The 21330-nt window shown below is 42.3% G+C and overlaps 1 protein-coding gene across 1 annotated transcript; it reads left to right on the forward strand.

Annotated features, from left to right (window-relative positions):
• Nucleotides 1-131: 131 nt before the first annotated feature.
• On the forward strand, nucleotides 132-19004 carry LOC107376139 (gap junction alpha-5 protein). Its single transcript, XM_015945088.3, has 7 exons — nucleotides 132-327; nucleotides 5573-5702; nucleotides 7523-7687; nucleotides 15791-16066; nucleotides 16160-16225; nucleotides 16309-16457; nucleotides 18297-19004. The coding sequence occupies exons 2-7, from the start codon at nucleotides 5634-5636 to the stop codon at nucleotides 18748-18750; spliced, it is 1179 nt and encodes a 392-aa protein (XP_015800574.1). The 5' UTR covers nucleotides 132-327; nucleotides 5573-5633; the 3' UTR covers nucleotides 18751-19004.
• The last annotated feature ends 2326 nt before the right edge of the window (nucleotides 19005-21330 follow it).

The following is a 21330-nucleotide window of genomic DNA, read 5'->3' on the forward strand; positions in this document are numbered from 1 at the left end:
GACTTCTGTATCCAAACTGCTCGTATCGGTCTGCTGCTGAACCATCTCTGTTGACTCGACTGTCCTCATTCATCTTTAGACATCTGAGCAGACCTTTTTCCTGAGATTTATTTCATCAGGCTGATCTGAAAACAGCTGGCAACAAGGAGATGCCTAGACTTCTCTCAAGCAACTGTTGCTGACAATCCATTTGCTTCACCTCTGAAAGGAAGAGTGCCTTGCTCAAAGGCAACAACACCTGCAGATAAGAAGGGGGCACTTCATTTTCTCAAATCTTTTGATACAGTTTGCATCCATCAGGCTGCTCACATCTGCATTTTAAACCAGGTAACATATCTTCTACATGATCGTTTATTCTGGGAAAATGATTGCTTAACCCAACTCTGACAAACTTTCAATTGTCATTTAACCACTTTTTATCCATGCAATCATGTCAAATTCAGCTGATCATTTTCAGTTTAAACAAAAGGACATTTTTAATGAAAAATGCAAGGTAAAACGCGCCATAAAGCTGCAAAACAATGTAGATTTTCACAAATGAAACACTACTGCACAAAATTTGGAGAATGAGGATGGAATTGTTGCATTTTACAAAAACTGATATTTTTTAGTGTTTATGCACAATGTCTGTCCTTCATCTTCACCATAAGAACTGAAAGGATAAAATGGACAGAATTTTGTGTTTACTAAAATCTCAGTTGATAAATATAACCCCAGTCTTTCACTCTTGATGAGCTTTGAATTTCTTTATCACTTTTGAAATATTGTTTAAGTTATAAATACATTTTTATCAGCTAAAAACATCCTCAGGCCTGAGGGATGTCAGGGATTTATCAGTTTTATTGTAAATCAGCAGAGTATTGTGTGTGTGTGTGTGTGTGTGTGTGTGTGTGTGTGTATGTGTGTGTGTGTGTGTGTGTGTGTGTGTTTGTTAAGACAGGATGCAGAACAATGCAGGGTGTTTGGTGGTGAACACACACTCATGTGGCACTCAGACACACACTGAGGCAAAGGTCAAGAGAAAGTCTATACAGGGAAGTAATATCATTATTAATGATGCTGGGAACACTTGTAGAGGACACACACACACACACACACACGTACACACACACACACACACACACACACACACACACACACACACACACACACACACACACACACACGTACACACACACACACACACACACACACACACACACACACACACACACACACACACACACACACACACACACACACACACACACACACACACACACACACACACTCACACACCTTGTTCAACGTTCTGGGCTTTCGCACAAACAAGAAAGGAAGGGCATTTCAGGGATTTTGGATAACGATTCAGTCAAACTAAAGTATAAGTTCAACTTTTTCTTGGATTCTTTTCAAGCTCCAGAGACATAAAGGGAACACCCTGTAAAGGGACATTTTAGCACATACTGGCTCAAGAAAGTCATTTAAAATATGAAAAAGTTGCAAACTAGGTCTTTAATATCGGAAATGATCAGTATCGATTTTTAGTCTTTTAATGGCCCAACTTTTTCCCACCATACAATATTATACATCAAACTCTTCAGCTATGTCTACTCTCTCTTAACATGTCAAGATATGACAGAACTGAGGTAAAGTTTTTGAGATATTTTTGTGTATTTGGCACAACTTGTGAAGTAGAAATTTACTGTGTAGTGCATGTACGCTGTACCAAAGCGATGTGTAGTTAGACAGCTAACAAACAACTAAAACAAAACCAAAATCTTCATGCATGGTTTGCTTTTTATGTGAAGATCTTTATAAATGATTTATCAATGTAACTGCAATATACAGCTAAAGAAAAAGTACATTACTAACTAATGCACACACATTAGCGTTGGATTTAGGGAGAATGAGATTCAGCTGCTGTTGAAGACTAAATAAATATAGCACTTCTGTTACTAACTTAAATCGAAGGAGTTGTCGTTTCTTACAAAAAATGTTTACAGTTAGGCATCTTGTGGAGCTGTGTTGGCTAACGCAATTCTGTAATGTCTCATGGACATCGGGGACAGTTCCGCGGGATTGGAAGTCCGGGGTGGTGGTCCCCCTATACTAAAAGGACGACAGCAGGGTGTGCTCCAACTACAAGGGGATCACACTCCTGAGCCTCTGATAAGGTCTACTCAGGGGTTCTGGAGAAGGAGGTCCGTGGGATTGTAAAACCTCGGATTCAGGAGGAGCAACGTGGTTTTCATCCCATCCGGACGGACCAGCTTTATACCCTTTAGGTGTTTTTCCAGGAACACTGCTCAGCCTAAAACAGCTCTGTACAGTGTGGTTTGAGTCAGCACATCTGAGTGTAGTTTTGTTCCCATGCCAGCTCCATGACAGATTTTTACTCATGACAACGTAGCATGAGGGGATCAGTAAACAGTGTAAGGCAACTTGTTTGCCCCACAGGAACAAAACTCAGCTGAAAAATGTTGGTGTTGCTGGACATTTAGCTCAGTTTTATGGCTTTTTGTCAAGCTCTGAACCAGGAAATGGCTGCAGGCAGTGAAACACAAGGTAAAAAACTCCAGAGCAACCAGTGGCTCCGCCCCCTAGCCAATCAGTGGCCAGAATAAGAATGCCAACCCGACTCAGCCTTGCCAGGTACCTCAACGAAGAAGGGACTAAAAATATTGGAGAAAGTAGAGGGAGAATATTGAAGCGTGCCCTTGGTCGGATCGACCTGCATCGGTCCGAGTCGCTCTGAGTAGTGCTCCTGGAAAAACATCTTTAGGGGGGTCCTAGAGGATGCGTGGGAGTTCACTCAACCAAACTACATCTGTTTTGTGGATCTGGAGAAAGCATTCGACTGTGTCCCTCGGGGGATCCTGTGAGGGGGTACTCCGGGAGTATGGGGTACCAGGTCCTATAATAGGGGCCATTAGGGCCCCATGTGACCAGTGCAAGAGCTTAGTCCACATTGAGAGTTGGACTCCACCATGGCCGCCCTTTGTTACCGATTCTGTTCATAACTTTTATGGACAGGATTTCTAGGTGCAGCCAAGGTGTTGAGGGGATCTGTTTTGTGGCCTGAGGATCAGGTGTCTGCTTTTTGCCGAAGATGTGGTCCTGTTGGCTTCATCAGTGATCTCCAGCGTTTGCTGAAGTGGTTCACAGCCGAGTGGGAAGCTGCTAGGATTAGAATCAGCTCTTCTAAATCTAAGACCATGGTATTGAGTCGGAAAAGGGTGGAATAACTTCTCCAGGTCAAGGATGAGTTCCTGCCTCAAGTGGAGGAGTTTTAGTATCGCTGGGTCTTGTTCACAAGTGAGGGAATGATGGAACGTGAGATCGATAGGTGGATTGGTGCGGCGTCTGCAGTGATACGGGCGTTGTACTGATCTGTCATGGTGAAGAGAGAGCTGAGCCCATTTAATGGTCGATCTACTACATGGATAAGTGGACGATGTTGGATGGATGGACAAATTAAGCATTCACGAAATGAGATATGTGATGTTAGTAACATAAAATTGAGGAGCCCTGCATATATGGGTATTGGTTTATATTAGCAAACAAACCTAAGAGTAGACTATACCCGTATATAAAAAAGCTAATATCAAGTAACCCTAGTTAACACCACGGCCATTCATTTGGTGTAAAACACTGATATGCAATGCTCGGATGCACATTTGTTTGTTTTTCATGCTGTTTCTTCTTGGAAACTCAATTTTCTATTTTACTTTAGCTTTCCTCTTTTATTTATTTATTTATTTATTTTGGAGTGCTGAAGGTTACGGTAATAGCCTAATGCCCTGTAAACGAATGTGCTGTTATAACAAGTGAATTTCCCTGCTGTGGATAACTAAAGTCTGTTTATTCTATTCTATTATTTACACAACAACATTTCAGCTTCAGACTCAAATTAACAATTTGTCAAGACATACGACTTTAAATATTTCTGATTTAATGACACAAAAATGCCTAAAAAGTTAACTGCCTGTCTGAGCAGAACCTCCCTGAACCGTCTACAGGTGGTTCAGAATGCCTGTGCTCGGCTTCAGACCAAGTCCTCCTAACACACCCACATCACCCCGCTTCTCCTCCAGCTTCACTGGCTGCCAGTCAACTTCAGGGTTCATTTCAAGATCCTGGTTCTGGTCTATAGGGCCTTACATGGACAAGCACCATCTTACATTGGTGATCTTCTTAGTCCCTACACCCCCAGCAGGTCCCTGAGGTCCAGTGATCAAAGCCTACTGGTTGTGCAGCACCAGGCTAAAGACCAAAGGTGACAGATCATTTGCTGCTGTGGCCCCCAGACTCTGGAACTCTCTCCCCCTGAGCCTGAGATCAGTGGACTCAGTGGTCTCCTTCAAAAAGCAGCTGAAAACGTACCTGTTCAGGCTTTGGTGTTACCTTCATCACCATCCTCTCCTTATTCTGCTCTTTCTACTTATTCTCCCTTTTTTTCAGGATCCACCGATTTCTCTCTTTACTATTCATTTTCTCTCTCCCTTTCCTTACTTTTTAAATCACAATTTGTTATTTTTTGTCATTTTAAACATACTTTTCAAAAATTTAAAAAAATCTTTTTTACATTTTGAAATTTGTGTTTTGGGGAAGTGCCTCATGATTTTAACCTTGAGAGTCGCGTTCTTTACCTAATGTAGAGTATAAAAACTGCTTCAGCTCACATTCACTTTCATCCATTTATGATAATTAAGTACAATTTAACATTATTTAAAACAATTATGTCTTTATGGGTTTATAACTTAACTGAACTAAAGCTGGGAACAAAAACCGAAGTCAGGAAAAAAGGGAACAGGCAAGGAATAGCTAAGAAAACCTAGAAATATCTGAACCGAGGGAGGAACAATCGTCAGACAAGGAGCTGGTGTGCAGGGGAAGCAGACAGCAAGGGTAATTAAAACAAGTCACGGATACGGAAACAAGATAAGAGCAAGAAACAATAAGTCCAAATCATACGATTTAACTGTACAGCAGTTTATGTTTTACTGACTCATCTGAGAACATTTAGTCAGGACAAACGAGCTTTCAGGACGTGCTGTGTAATGACCAGTTCAGCATCTAGGTGCAAAAATGACACTTCCACAGCTGATTATATAGGGGCAGGTGTGTGTGTGTGTGTGTGTGTGTGTGTGTGTGTGTGTGTGTGTGTGTGTGTGTGTCTTCCCCAGAGACACAGTGGGAGTGTGGGAACTGGGAGTGGAGCTAAAATGAGACATGGGCACAGACATTTTTATAAATGGGGTCAGGATCCGTAGTGGAGATGGAGCCAGGCCAAGATAGTAGAAGCTAACACACACACACACACACACACACACGAAAATGTAATACTGTGTCAAACAAGCTCTTTATGACATTTCAGCTTTTTAGTATTGGGCCTCTATTCTGGTTTATTGACACTCCTAAGGTAAATGACACTGAAGTGAAGACATTACCTGGACTTCCTTCTGGTTTGTCTTTTTTTTTTTTTTTTAACAAGGGTTAAAAGTGAATGCGTTACCCAGGTGTCCCTGCTGCAGTTTCAAACCTGCATGTCTTTTGTTTCTCAAGAGGATTTTGTTGTTCTTTTCTGGAGGTCGGCAGCTCTGAGACAATCAGCAGGTGGAAGAAAAGTCTGAGCTGATTTTAACTCAGGGATGGCAGACTGGAGCCTTCTGGGAAACTTTCTGGAGGAAGTACAGGAGCACTCTACCTCCGTTGGCAAAGTATGACACAAACATACAAAAACACACAATATGATTTCACATCAGGCACCAGACAGACTTCCTCCGAACATGCCAATATTAGAACTTTAATGTTTTTCCACATCCTCATGTTTATGTCCCAAAACAAAGTTTACATCTCCTGTAGCCGTCAGGTTTATGTTTAAACTAATCTGATTACTTAGTTGTTTAGTAAGTACAGAAATGTTTGTCTTAGTTTAATAAAAGAACAAGTTGGCGACATTTGATTCAAATAGTAAAATAAGCTCTCTGGTTATCACTGAAAACGGAGTCAAAAAAGAAAAACTTAGTCCTTTTCTAATTATAAATTGGTAAATGGCCTGTATTTGATGTAACACGCTCTAGAGTCCTACAACCCCCCAAGGCCTTTTACAACACAATCAGCCATTCACTCATTCATTCACACACTGGTGGTGATGAGCTACATGGTAGCCACAGCTGCCCTGGGACTCACTGACAGAGGTGAGGCTGCCATACACAGGCGTCACCGGTCCCTCCGACCACCACCAGCAGGCATTGTGGATTAAGTGTCTTGCCGAAGAACACGACAGTGACAGACTGAGTGGGGATCTAACCTGCAACCTTCCAATTGCGGGGCGGAAATGAAGTAAAAATGACTTCCTGTGGTAAAATTTGGTTACTTAATCTGGCAACCACTTTAAACAGCTCGAGTTTTTTGCCGGCTGCATCAGATTACAATTGTGGGCGCTGCAGTGTTAGAGTTCAGGAGACACGGTGTCTGTACAGGATCTGCTCGGGTGCAGGATCGGCTCGGGGTCCCTCAACTGCCGATGACGTCAAAGTAGTTGATTGGCTGAACATGAAGCTTACAGAAGTGACGTTATCACGTTATGATTTTGATTGGTCAGAACAAATTTGCGGTCGTAGTCTTAGCGGTTGTAGTCCTGTAGTCCAAAGATCAACACTTTTTGGAGAAAATATGTTTGAATTTCTAAAGGAAATGTAAAATATAAGCAAATGATAAACGGTGGCCCTCAAAAGCTCTTGATGTTGATGAAATGGGGCAAAATAAACTATAAGAACTTTATTAAAAGACACCAAGCAATATTTTGGGTCAAATAATGTATTTAGATAACAACTAAGGTAATATACAGACGAATTCCACATTAATACAAACAGATGTGGCTTCACAAATAAGAACTGTTCTATTTTTTGTCAGTCCGATGTTGGTTTTATGCAGTTTCACATTCTTTACAAAACAAAGATAATACGGTGTTTTATTAACTAATTACAATTATAAAGAAAACATTTAGGTGTTACAAACAAGAATTTATTAACAAAACTGCTGATGTCTTTCCAAAACGTATGTGTGAAAGCCGAGTAGATTTGCAGTAATGTGACATCATCTGCAGTCGAAGGACCCCGAGCAGGTCCTGCACCCGAGCAGATCCTGTACTGACACCGGCACTTCCACACACAGCAGTTACATCCCTCCTTCTTTTGTTTTGAAAGGAGACAAATGACAATCCAGCAGCCAGCTGGATATGAAATATTTCAGTATAACCGTCCTTCCAAAATGATTGAAACATTAGACTCTTTTGGAGTTTTCTCACTGTAAAATTCTCACTGTATTCTAATGTACTGCACCTTTAATTACTCTGCCACTGTTGTTCCCAATTCTCTCTATGTGTCTGATTTGCTCCTTTAGCTCATTTTAATGTCTTTTTAATACTTGCAGCAGAACTGAAGGAAAAGAAAAGCTTATTTTGTGTTACCATATTTGATCATGTTGTTGTTTTTAGAGGGTTTAATGTGGTTTTTTGGGTTGATTTTGGCTCCAGGTGTGGCTAACCGTCCTGTTTATCTTCCGGATCCTGGTACTCGGGACAGCGGCCGAGTCCTCATGGGGGGACGAGCAGGAAGACTTTAACTGTGACACAGAGCAGCCTGGCTGTGAGAACGTCTGTTACGATCGAGCTTTCCCTATAGCACATATACGGTACTGGGTAAGAAACCATACTACTGGATTCTGTGTCACATGACCAAAACAAACTACACTGATAAAAATGTTACTTTGAACCAACTTAAAACAATTTCTGTAATTTGTTACAGGTCAGTTTATTAGTTATGATGACATTTTAATTCCAATTTGACTGAAATAGTATATTTTCATTTAAATTAAGTCAAAATATTTTTTTCTTCCAGAATAATAAATGTATATTGAAACAAACAAAAAAATATAATTTAAACCTTAAACTTATTTCATTTTAGTTCACTTTATTTTTTATTTAATTTCAACTAAATGTCTCACATTGATTACACCTGATAGTTTGATTACGTACAATTGTTCTTTGGACTAAATTATTTGTAACACTAATTTGTTACATATAATTTTATGAAGTTATTTTAACTTATATATTTCAGTCAGTACAACAAAAGGCCAATTCATACTTACACAAAATTGGAGATTTGTTTTGTACGTCCTCATTCAAAATGTTACAGAATAAATATTTACAAAAATACATTTTAATCCATACAATTTACCACAAAATGTACAGGTTCAGAAAACATTGGATTTATTCTTCATAAAATCTAGATTTTCTTGCTAAAAAAGACAAATTCTCCTTTGAAAGACAATGTTTATTATGGTGCATTTTTTATTCAAACCCATAAACAGCTAGCACTGACGTTTTCTACAGAAAGTGTAAACACCATAAAATAGGATGCCTGACTTTGTTTTTGAACAGTCAACCTTGTCTTGCTCTCTTTTTCCAGCTGTAGTTAAGTGTTGTTTAAGTAAATGTTGCTATAGGAAACTCTCTTGGCCACATCTGGGTTCTTATGGAGACAGAGCTGGAGGTTGGGGATAAGAGTTCGGTGTCATCTGAATGTAAAGAAAAAGGCTGTCAGGTTATCAGCTAGAATCAGTTATGGGGATGACTCTGACAGCTGCCAAATCATCAAGTTCTTCAATAGTGCATCTCCAAAGTCTTTGTCTTGGTTAAAATCTTCTTTTCTTCTGTGAAGCAAAGAGACTAAGGCCTAGTCCACACGTAGCCGTTTTTTTAAACGAATATCCGCCCCTCCAAAAACTTGCATCCACACCACCTCGTTTTTAAAAAAAACTCTGTCCACACGTACCCGGATAAATACGTTGTTAAGGACATGCCAGACCTGTAGGCGGCAGTACTTCCCCCATTCTTAACCTCATCCTTCGTCTGTGGTCTTGTGCAAGGAGCAGTAGTTCCGCTTGCAAAAACAAACAAGCAGAAAGCGCTTGGACAATTGATAAAGCGAGCGCAGCTCTAAGAGCATCCATGCTGTCAGCTAGTGTAAACACAGGTCGCACACGTGATGTCAGCATTTTTTTGTCGCGGAAAGTGGCGTTGCTGACCTTAAAATTCCGGTTTTGTCCATCCACACGCAGACACCCAAAACGGAGAAAACGCAGATCTTCACTTTGGCCGGAGTTTTTAAAAAGATCCATTTTCGTGTGAAAAAACTCAGTTTTTGTGTGGATGACAGGCCAAAACGTAGAAAAATATCTACGTTTTGGCAGATCCCTGGCTACATTTGGACAGGGCCTTAGATAAGATGGGTTCTCTGTGAGGGAGCTTGAGGAGCGAATGTTGTTATGATTTCGTTATCTCTGTCAGAGCTGCAGGCTCTGAGTTCCAGCTGGTGGGATGGAGGCAGGCTGATTCATAAGGAATGAAATGCTGTCTCGTGTCTCCTTTTTGACCAGATGTTGAATGGTCTAACAGTACCTAAAAACTGACCATTGCTGGACATTACACCAGATACTGACTGGTTTTCTACACCAGTAATAGTGGTTTACACACATCATACATAACAAACATCACAGTTTAAAAATGTGTTTGAGTAAACAACTAGCCTTTGGACAGGTGTCTATACTGATAACGAGTTCCAACTGGTGACTTACAGATAACAACAAGTGGAGGCCAGAGGAGCCTCTTACAGAAGATCATGTTTACAGGCAGTTTAACTTTTTTCATTTCCTATTATTTATGGTAAATGGCCTGTATTTGTATAGCGCCTTCTTAGGGTTCTACAACCCCCCAAGGCGCTTCACAACACAACCAGTCATTCACCCATTCACACGCTGGTGGGGATGAGCTACAATGTAGCTACAGCTGCCCTGGGGCGCACTGACAGAGGCGAGGCTGCCAAGCACTGGTGCCACTGGTCCTTCCGACCACCACCAGCAGGCAAGGTGGGTAGAGTGTTTTGCCCAAGGACACAACAGTTTAATCTGTTTCATTTAACCTACGGAATAATTCCAGCTTGCATTTTTGGGAATAGCTCTGGGAAAATGACACAGAAGGAAAATGACTTCTCCTGAGCTTTTCTTTCACTTTGCTCCTCTCATACCCCAGTCATCTAAGGCAGCAGGCTGTTGGTTTAGTCCTGTTAAAATAGAGTTTTCCTTTCTGCTGTGCTGCTCAGACTCAGTTCCTTATGTCAGGGCTCTCCAACCCTAGTCCTTCAGGATCACACCAGCATGTTTTAGTTGTTTTCCTGCTCCAACACAGCTGACCAAATGGTTTAATCACTTGTTCAGCAGCTCTGCACAAGCCTTTTAATCACCACTGATTCAAATCAGGTGTGCTGATGCATGGAATTAACTAAAACATGCTGGACAGAGGCTCTAGAGGACCTGGATTAGACACCCCTGTTTTTGTTTTTTATTGTGCAAATTTGACCAACTAACATTTATAATCTAACAACGTTCACTAGCCTGAATCAGGACCTGGTATGATTTAAGTTGTGTTGCTTTTATTAAAGTGCTATCAGATAACATATCATGAACCGGTTTTTTAAACTACTAATTTGAATATTAAAATAAAGTAAAATAAAATAAGCTGTTGAAAACAATACAGTGTGGTGCAGTACATGATAAAATATGATACAATGTTGTGACACAATGAAACAACACATTGTAATGTTAAGGTATTTCCCAATTTTGTTGTTTTTTTAGTCTGGTTTAAAATTATTTGTTTTATTTCTAACTTATTATTGAAATTTTTACTTAATTATTTGCCTTTAACCCTCCCACTGTCCTAATGGGTGTGACCCCGTGAGGAAAGTTGACCATTGAGCAGGATTGATGATTTATCCCTTGGGTCCATGTGGCAGGAGTGAGGAGTGAGCACCACCTCACCCCTGCCACATGGACCTCAAGGGATAAACCATCAATCCTGCTCAATGGTCAACTTTCCTCACGGGGTCACCCATAAAGATTGTGGGAGGGCTAACTTATTATTTCAAAACAGTCTGATTGGTGAAGCGAGATGATTTTCTGGGCAAGCAAAGACATATCTTATCTTATCTAATGCAATATGACATGGTATGAACAGGGGTGTCAAACTTAAATTCACACTGGGCTGAATTGAGAAACTGGGATGAAGTTATGGGCCAAACTCAATGCTTTTTGAAAAAGTGACCTCAAATGTGCACATTGTCCTTTATCTACAGATAAGTACGGCCGAACCTTTTCATTTGGAAACAACTCATTTTTGCAGTAACACTGAATGTGGAATAACCAAATTACACACGAGCAAATCAATTTTAAATAAAACACACATCAGCGGTATTCATTATTTATGTCTGTTTTATTATTTTTATTCCTTAAATTGTGTAATTATACAGCATTTTTTTAATATTTTGAATGTTTTAGGTATTTCTGTATTTTTCTTGTTACTCTTTACTCTTGTTTTCTTGCTCTCCTTTTGTTGCTCCTGTAATGAATGTCATTGCTGATGTGACACCAATGGATTTTCTATTCTATTCATCTATCTGTAGTTTTTCCAGTTCCTGTTTTAAAGTAGGTTAAATATTATTTCACAAGCCAACAACAAAAAAGCTGTATTTCTCTTAAATGAAAATGTAATGTAGTGGGATTAGTTCACCTGCCACCAAGTAACTGGAGGACCTGTCACCGGTGGAGGTGCTGATATAAATAGAGCCTGGGGTGGTGCTGGTGCTCTCTCTGCTTTGGCTCAACTTCTGCTTCCGCTTGCCCGGTGAGGTGCTTTTGTGTACGGGACTCCTGTGTGTCAGACTGAATTGTGGCAGGTGGTCCACCCTGAGACACTGAAGGCTTCTCTTTATCCTAGGTGCTTCATAAAATTGATCCAGGACATTGTGTGTCTCCTCAGTTCTGCTACTCTTCTGCTCTGTTCTGCCATTTGTTCGCTTTAGTTGCTGCTGCTGCGCTCACCTGTTCCAGCCAGACTCCTGCTTCTCTGGGGTTGGGCTCTGAGCTGAGGAAGGAGTTCATCATTGAGACTCCTGTGTTGTTCTGTTCATCTTCATCACAGACACCAGTTGCTCACATAGATGTGTGCTGCTGAACATGGAGTGTTATGGCTGATCACCAGGGCTGGGTGATTGTGGCTCCTGCATCCAAAGTGGACAGGCTGGTGGCCATAACAGAAAGCATTTGAACAGCTAGACCACGCAGTTGTGCCAGTGTGTCAGGGAGAAGAGATAAAAACTACAGCAGCCAGAGTCACACTGACTTGAGCGTGTCGCTAAACTGAAGTTAAATTATCTCAGTCTGGATGTTGGTTGGTGCTCTTTCTATGTCAGCCGAGAACAGATTAATGAGTAGTTAAAATCCATTTCTGGGCTTCAAAGTCGGCAAACTGCTGAGCAAACTCAGCGCTGAGTTAGAGGAATGTTCTCAGTTTATCTGACGCCAAGTAGTAGCGTGGATGCTAATGAATGTAAACAGAAAGGAGGGGGCACTTCGACAGATGCGCCAACACCACAAAGCACTGTAGGATGTGTAGTCTTTGCGGCAAAGTCAGCCGATGGGGCAGTTTTAACATATTTTTGATATTTGATCTCATGGACCAAATAAAAATAGGCCACAGACCTGAGTTTGACACCTGTGCAATAGGACATAATACAGTTGTTATGACACAGTGTTATGCAATACAAACTGATACAATACACTGCTTGGCCAAAAACAGGTCAACACGAAACAGAAAGGGTCACATTTAATTAAACCACCTTTAGCTTTGATTACGGCACACATTCTCCGTTGCATTGTTTCAATAAGCTTGTGCAGTGTCACCAGATTTATTTCCAACCACTGTTGCATTCATGTTTCACCAAGATCTTGCATTGATGATGGTAGAGTCTGACCGCTGCACAAAGCTTTCTCCAGCACATCCCGAAGGTTCTCAATGGGGTTAAGGTCTGGACTCTGTGGTGGCCAATCCATGAGTGAAAATGATGTCTCACCCCAGTTTCACACTGAAAGCATCTGCGGCATGGAATTGCAGCAGAACGTCACTGCGTCAATAGACTCCATTACTGTATAATCTATGGAGTGTTTCACACAGTCAGCGATGCGGTAATTTCTAGGCGCGTCCCAGAAGCGGCACAACGCACTTAGGATCGGGTTCTACATAATTTTGCCGCGTGCCGCGTCTGGGATGCGTCAATATCCGCAGTTAACGCAGGGCTAGACAGGAAATCACATATGGTTTCAGTGTAAAATCACAGGTAAATTTCAAAATAAAAGTACTGCAGCAATGCTATTTCATATGTATAAAGCTTACGTGTGACCTAACGGCTTATGTACTGACAGCATTGTTCCAGAAGTGCATCTGTGTTTTTTTTCATGGCTTTAATCCTAGCAGTGTAGAGGAGCAACGTCATATAACCCCGGGTTTCCACGGGAGCCGTCAGCAGCACGTTACTGCAGCAGCACGTCTAGCTGCTGCTTGGCCCTTCCCACGAGACGCGACGCAGCAGAGGAGCAGCTGTCACCGACAGGGCACGAAATCACACGAGTGACTTCGTCAGTAAACACAAGAACAAGCAGGAGAAAACTACAACATGGCTCCAAAATGTTTGTGTTTTTATATTCTGTCCGTTTTATAATCGCCAATACGGACCTGAAAAACAAAGGAGACCGCTAGCTAGGTGATAACTTCTCACGGGGACGCACAGTTAGTAACCTTTTTTAAAGTAAAGCGACCAGAAGGCAGTACGTTCTTTATTCTGAAAATCTCGGGAGCTTCTCTCCATTTCCGCGTCCGATTTCCTGTCTTTCCTTCCCCAAAAATGTCGAACTTGACCCGTTTCAGAGGCGTCGCGCGTAGGAAATAGAACCGGCGCGTAAAGGCCGCGACATGCTGCTCCTGAGACGCGGCCGACTCGCGCTGCTGACGGCTGCTGACGGCTCCTGTGGAAAAGGTTCTGTTGACCACAGCCGTTCCTATCAGCAGCTATGACGTGCTGCTGCAGTAACGTGCTGCTGACGGCTGCTGTGGAAAGCCGGGGTTAGACACAAAGTAGTGTCATGTTGAGGGGATGGTTAGGACCCAAAATGCAGATTACCCAGACGACAAAAGGCAGGAGTTGATATAAAGTAAAAATCCTTTTATTGCAGGATGAAGAAAGTAAATCCAAAAGGCAGCGAGCCAAAAATCCAAAAGTCCTGAGATCCAGGACACCGAAAGCTCACATGGAGCACAAAAGCTGAGAACTAGAACTAAAGCTTACTTAGAGCACACAAACCTGGGACAAGACACAAAGCTCACACAGAGCACCAAAAACAATGTTGACAAACAACAATGGACCGACAAGACACTGAGACAAGACAGGGCTTATATACACTGGGGCATAATGGGAGGCAGATGAGCTGCAGGTGTGTGGGGAGAGGACCAGGTGAAAGCAATACTTAATCAGGGAGGGAACTCACATGACCTAAGAGTAAAACCTAAAAACAAGAAAAGCAACCACATACAGTAACTAACATTCTAAATGGAAGGAGAACTACAAAGACTGGTGGGACAAAACATATAAAAGAGACTAATACAATGAAAAGCTGAAACTATAAACAGCAGAGGGGTGACTGGAGAAGACTAAAGGAACACAGGACCTGAGAGATATATCTGGACGGCTGAAGACCAGGGGACACATGAGGAACACAAAGAGACAGACACAGACCATGACAAGCAGCAATATCAAACGTGATTTTCTTCTTTTGGTTTTAATGGCGGATTACATAAACAATCCGTGACCTGAAGTCTCGAGGGATTGTGTGATCTCGTAAGTCCAGCGAAGAGCACAGCGAGGAAGCCGCGCCGCTGCCAAGACTCTCCGTCTGCTGCCGTTTCGCTCTGCTGGTGCTTCCAGTGTGAAATCGGCGTCATGCTCCCTGAACCACTCTTTCACTATCTGAGCCCAATGAATTCTGGCATTATCTTCTTGGAACATACCCGTGCCATCAGGGAAGATGGAATAACCTGGTCATTCAATATATTCTGGTAGTCAGCTGACCTCATTCTTGAAGCACATCCTGTTGCTGAACCTAGACCTGACCAACTGCAGCAGCCTCAGATTGTAGCATTGCCCCCACAGGCTTGTACAGTAGGTACTAGGCATGATGGGTCCATCACTTCATCTGCCTCTCTTCTTACCCTGATGCACCATTACTCTGGAACAGGGTCCATCTGGACTCATCAGACCAGTTTTTAATAATGCGTTGGACAGTTCTTAACCCAAGTTTAGTCGTTTCTGCATCTCCTTAGATGTTTTCTCTGCTTGATGCCAATGATCTGACCCTTGGTTGCTTAAGAAATGAGAAGCACCTCATTGCACCAGTTGGAGTTCAATAACTTGTAGCTGAAAGAGAATCACTCATGCTTATCCAATAGGAAGCTCCTACCTGTTTGCTTATTTAAATCCAGGTGGTGACTTTTTTTTGGCCAGGCAGTGTAATTGCAATGACAAATTTGTTTAGAACAATGTTAAAGTCCTTTATTAATCTATGACATGAATGCTTTTGTAGAAACATACCATTGCTGTTTACTGTATAGAAACCCAGTAACCAGAAAACAGCAGATTTCATTTTACATTACCAGGTTTAAATACATGTGCTGACCTCTTTGTCAGCATCAGTAGGATGACAGATTTCACAAGTTCCTTGTCAAACTGTTGCTAGATTAGCTTGAGCAAAATCAAACCAATGTAAACTTAAGATTTCAGCAGCTGATTCTTTCATTCCTAGTTTCTTCAACACATATTGAAAATGTTCTTAGTTGTAGATCTGTCTGATATCTCCTCAGGTGCTCCAAATAGTGTTTGTGTCCACTCCGAGTCTGATATACATGGGCCACGCCATGCACACTGTTCGCAGAAAGGAGAGAAGAAGGAGCAGAGAGGAAGATGATGAAGATGGGGGAGAGGAGGAAGATCCAGGAGGAGGACACAGACATGGGAAGAATGAAGAGAAAGATGAGGAACAGGAAAAGTTTGAAGGTTCGGCTGCTGGTCGAATTCGACTGAGAGGAGCTCTGTTGAAGACCTACATACTGAGTATACTGATTCGCAGCATCATGGAGGTAAATCTACGTTACTGTCAATTTTCACGTGACATCACATCAGCATATTGCTACCAAATAAATAAACCTTGATGCCACCTGTCTCCCATCCAGGTAGTGTTTCTGTGTCTCCAGTACTTCCTGTATGGAGTTTTTCTCAATCCTCTCTATGTCTGCAAGGTAAAAACTGACTTTTTCATTTATTTACTTTTTAAGTCTTTCTACGTGTGCCTGTAATTACTGTGCCTCATCCTTTCTCTCAGGCATGGCCATGCCCACATCCAGTGAACTGTTATGTCTCCAGACCAACAGAGAAAAACGTCTTCATCGTCTTCATGTTGGCCGTGTCGGCCGTCTCACTGGTGCTCAGCGTGCTTGAGCTCTATCATCTAGCATGGAGACACTGCTGCAGGTAGACTATAATCCTAATCTTTGGTCATAAAGCTGTCTTTGGCAACAGCAGGCACACGTCTGATGGAAGAAATGGAGACCTACAGATTTTCTTTTCATGTCCATCAAAAAGAAAGTTTGATGATTTGCAAAACTTGAAAATGTTGGTCAAACAGCTGATAATCTGTCTTAAATAGAAACATCGAACAAAAGCAGGATAGGATCCCAAACAGAGCTAACAGAAGGGGCACCATTTACATAAATTTTATTAATGAAAATGTTGCTGCTTTCTGAAAGATCCTGATAAAATGGATTTAGAAGTTTTTAAAAGGGCAGAGGCCAGTTAAGAAATGCACTGAGACTCCTTTTAAAATGATAAAAGATGCTTTAATCAAAGTTTTCTGTGGTGTTGCAAGGGTAAGCAACTCTGCTCCTCAAGGGCCAACATCCAGCATGTGTTAGTCGTTTTTCTGCTACAGCACACCTGATTCGATTACCAGCTCAGCAGGTCGCCAAGCTCTGCAGAAGCCCGTTACTCAGCTACTGATGCAAATCAGATGAGTTGACCAGAGAAACCTTTAAAATTTAGAAAACCAAATGCACATATTATTCACACTAAAGACTCTTTAAAGCTCTGATTTGCTCATTTGCTGTTGCCTGTGGATTTGATATAAATGAATGTCTTGAGAGTCGTTTCCTGTGGGAATAAAGCATGGCGCTCCTGTTTCAGGATCTAGAAGTTAGCCAGAGGAGTGGGGGGCAGAAAAAGGAAGGGTTTGGTTTCTCACTCATTGTTCATGACATTCAGATTTTACCTCTGACGGAGTCAGTGGCAGAGTCATGTTGCACTTAGCAACGACTCATCACCTGCTCTGCACAGTGATGTTTTATCTCCACAAATAACACTATAGGCTGATGAAGTTCTGCCATGTGGTGGAGTTGCTAATGCTAACGCTAGCTTCTACTCACTGAGATGTTCTCTGCAGTTTCATGGACGCTAAACCAACAATTGCCTTCCCTGTCTCGCCAATCAAGATGAATGAGTCCATGAATGTGTGTGCAGTGTGAAAGTGTGTAGATCTGTGTGTGTGTGTGTGTGTGTGTGTGTGTGTGTGTGTGTGTGTGTGTGTGTGTGTGTGTGTGTGTGTGTGTGTGTGTGTGTGTGTGTGTGTGTGTGTGTGTGTGTGTGTGAAAACAACACAAAAACAATTGTTTTTGCAATAGGACAGCTGGAATTGGTGCCAACTGCTACGTAGGTTGGTTAAAAGGTTTATCAGGCACTTTGATCTTCTAAGAGCGTGAGCTTTAATACATCAAACCTTTTTTGTACCTTTAAAAGAATTTTTTTTAAAACAGGCATTTTGATTATTTGAAATGTTTTGATACAGTGAATACGTATTTTATTTATTTATCTGTGTGTTATGTAGCTATCGCCAGCTCACGGTTCTGGTATGAGCTTTGTTTTACATGAATACACGATAGTGGAATAAAAGGTGTTTGATAACTTGAATGGATGTTTACTGAATTAATGTGAAAGTATGAAAAAGCTACAATGTGAGAATAATTCCTGAATGCAGATTAAAAAAACATCACTGTTTAATAATCAAATCATAGAACCCTGACATAAAATCGAATCAAATCGTGATTAGCAGGCTTCTGCAGAGCTTGATGACACACTGAACAGGTAATTCAACCACTGAATCAGGTGTGTTGGAGCAGGGAAACAACTGAAACATGCTGGATAGTATCCCTCGAGGAGTAGCCTGCCCCGGTGGAGTAAAAAGGAATGATAAAATGGATTCAATTTTGAATATTTTCGGGTGAAATGTTTGACCGAGCTGGTTTAAACTTTGTTTTGCAGGCATTTTTTCTTCTCTACAAAGGAGGTACCTCCAGCCAACACCTCCATGGCCCGACAGCTTTCCATGTCTGCACCTCGGCCATCTACCCCTCCTCCAGATTTCAACCAGTGTGTGACTGGGTCCTCTCCCTTCCTACAGCTCCCTTTCCCCAGCCACCGGCTGGCCACCCAGCAGAACTCGGAGAACATGGTCACAGAAAAGAACAAGATAGCTGCTGCAGTGGAGGAGGCCAGCTTCCTTCACATGAGCTGCTACTCGTCCACATGGCAGAGCGCCACAGATAATCAGATACCAGAAGGTGCATACCTGAGGTCTGATCCTAACTGCTACAGCCTTCCAGATCACGTCACCCATAACGGTGGTCCAGATGGGCTGCTAGTGAAGGACAAAAGAAGATTCAGTAAAACCAGCGGAACGAGCAGCAGAACCCGGGCGGATGATCTTTCTGTTTAACAGGAACAACCCCAAGGCGTCTGCATGAAAACACACTGAGCCTTCTGACTGTAACAGCTGGAGGAGGAGGATACTACAGATTTGTCACAAGCACTAACTTCTGTTTATTTTTGTTTTTGTTTTTTTGTTGATTTTTTTGACAAAACTTTGATTGCTGGGAAAAATTGTGGATTTTACATTAACATTTTTTTTTTTGGCTTTAGATTCAAACACCTCAGGTGTGCTGAAATTAAATTGAATTACTTTGCACTGTACTCTTCATAATGACATCTGGCTTTTCTTTCACTTTCTTGTCAAACCAAAAGCATTGCTAAACATATTTATATTGGTGAATGGTGCTGTATATTTTTCAAATCAGAGTTATTCTGAAACCAGTTAAATGGTTTTCTATGAAAAACTATCTCTAGCTACATCTCAAAGGTTACTTTACTCCATTATGGAGCCAAGATAACATCAGAGATTCTTCTGAACCCTTCAGTTTCCATTTAGGCTGCAAAAATTCCTGACGTCTGATTTTCCTATTTTGTGACTAAGGAGCTTTTTATCACGGGGCCTCTTTTATAAACGATGAAATCTTGGGAGAGGATGCACAATCACAAAAGGATAATTCACAATACGCGAGAGGATAATTTCTCACCTCGCATGCAGTATTTATCTCACATTCACACCAATAAACTCCTCGTTTGTGTTTTATCAACCCGCGAGGAGAATGTATCCAGTCAAACAGAGAAAAAAGGTCCTCTCGCACGCCAGTGAGGTTACATGCGTGGAACTGCTGATGCACACTCGCACAGTCAGCTCTGCTCCTGAGTAGATTTTTTTACTCTCTTTGCAGACGATGTGGTCCTGTTGGCTTCATCAGAACGTGATCTCCAGCTCTCACTGGAGCGGTTCGCAGCCGAGTGTGAAGCAGCTGGGATGAGAATCAGCTCCTCTAAATCCGAGACCACGGTCTTGAGTCGGAAAAGGGTAGAATGTCTTCTCCAGGTCAGGGACGAGGTCTTGTCCCAAGTGGAGGAGTTTTAGTGTCTCAGTTCCTGTTCATGAGTGATGGAAAAATGCATACGTAGATTGAAAAGGAGAATGGAGCTGTATCCGCAGTGATGCGGTTATTGTGCAGGTCTGTTGTGGTGAAGAGAGAGCTGAGCCAGAAGGCAAAGCTCTCAGTTTACCGGTCGAGCTACTTTCCTACCCTCACCTATGGTCATGAGCTTAAGTGACCGAAAGAACGAGGTCGCGGATACGAGTGGCTGAAGTTAGTTTTCTGAAGGGTGGCTGGGCTCTCCCTTAGAGAAAGGGTGAGAAGCTTGGTCCTCCAGGAGGGGCTTGGAGTAGATCTGCTGCTCCTCCACATCGAGAGGAGCCAGTTGAGATGGCTTGGGGATCTAGTTAGAATGTATAGTGTATGTATAGGATGTATAGTCTGGCTCTGGCCACAGAACGTTGTGGTGTGGAATCTAGGGTTTTCTTTTTTTCTGCATGTAATTGGACAGCGTGACAACTAATCGGAGCAACATGACACATTTATCACTATGGCATAAAGTCAACGGGGCAGTCTGCCATACACCGTTAGAAAGCAAAGAAATACATTTTTAAATTAAATTATTTAAGTACCTCTATCTCCTCACGTCTCAAAGAATATCCCAAATCAAAACCTTCCAAAGTTAGCATCAAGTTGACACCATTCCTGAGCCAATGCCATTTTTGTAGTTTTTGTCCATCACAGTCCTAGTGTTTGTCCTGTTGGGAATATGTTTTACCCAGGACATGAAAGAATCACAGACGGAAACGATGGTAAGTAAATAACAAATAATATTTTTTAAGAACGGTGTGTAACTGAAAACGCTGCTCCAAACGGGAGCAGGAGGGACCGAGATCTAGAACGGGAAAGCAAACTGGTGTTAGAATCACGAAACCCTGGAACCAGAGAACCAGAACTGGAATTGTTTGGAGAGTTATTCTTACTGCAGATGATCGGTCTTGGCGAGGCAGGGCTGGGTCTTTGGGGCCAGGTGGGGAGAGGCAAGCAGCAGAGAATGATGATCCAGGACGGGATGAGGAAACAGGTTGCGAGGCAGACAGTGAGGCAGGTTATGGTGCAGGTCCGGAGGCTGGTGGTTAGGCAGGCTGGGAAGCGGGCAGGACGACAGGTGGGCGGCGGAGAGTGAGGAGACCAGGCGGACGGTGAGCGACGTGATGTTGGAACAACAACTCCAGACGGCGGTGGAGAATTCCTGAGAACAGACGAGCAGGAACCTTCAGGACTCGGTAGATCGGGGCTGAACTGAAACGGGCAGACAAGATTAAAACTGAACATCAAACTAAACTGCGACTGGCTAGTGTTTACCCAAGATGCGAGTATCAACTGGCACTGGAGTTGTGTCACACCGCTCCTTTAGTACCCCTGGCCCTCTGACCAGGGAGATCAGGAACAGCTGGCTCTCCGACACGCCCACCTGTTAACACAGAACTTGGACAACTGCAGTGTATTAAGTGAAAGGAATAGTGAGCAGGGCAGACCGTGACAGTGTTAAGCTCACCCAACAGAGTGCTTTGATTGGCAAGACACAAAATTGGTCA

The sequence above is a fragment of the Nothobranchius furzeri genome, chromosome 12 (genome assembly GCF_043380555.1).
Source record: "Nothobranchius furzeri strain GRZ-AD chromosome 12, NfurGRZ-RIMD1, whole genome shotgun sequence".
Taxonomy (NCBI): Eukaryota; Metazoa; Chordata; class Actinopteri; order Cyprinodontiformes; family Nothobranchiidae; genus Nothobranchius; species Nothobranchius furzeri.

Bases quoted from the DNA above. Each gene is read 5' to 3' on its own strand.
- LOC107376139 (XM_015945088.3), top strand. From the start codon at position 5,634: ATGGCAGACTGGAGCCTTCTGGGAAACTTTCTGGAGGAAGTACAGGAG. The intron at 16,067-16,159 runs GTAAATCTACGT...TCTCCCATCCAG, and splicing joins TGATTCGCAGCATCATGGAG to GTAGTGTTTCTGTGTCTCCA. The intron at 16,226-16,308 runs GTAAAAACTGAC...CCTTTCTCTCAG, and splicing joins ATCCTCTCTATGTCTGCAAG to GCATGGCCATGCCCACATCC.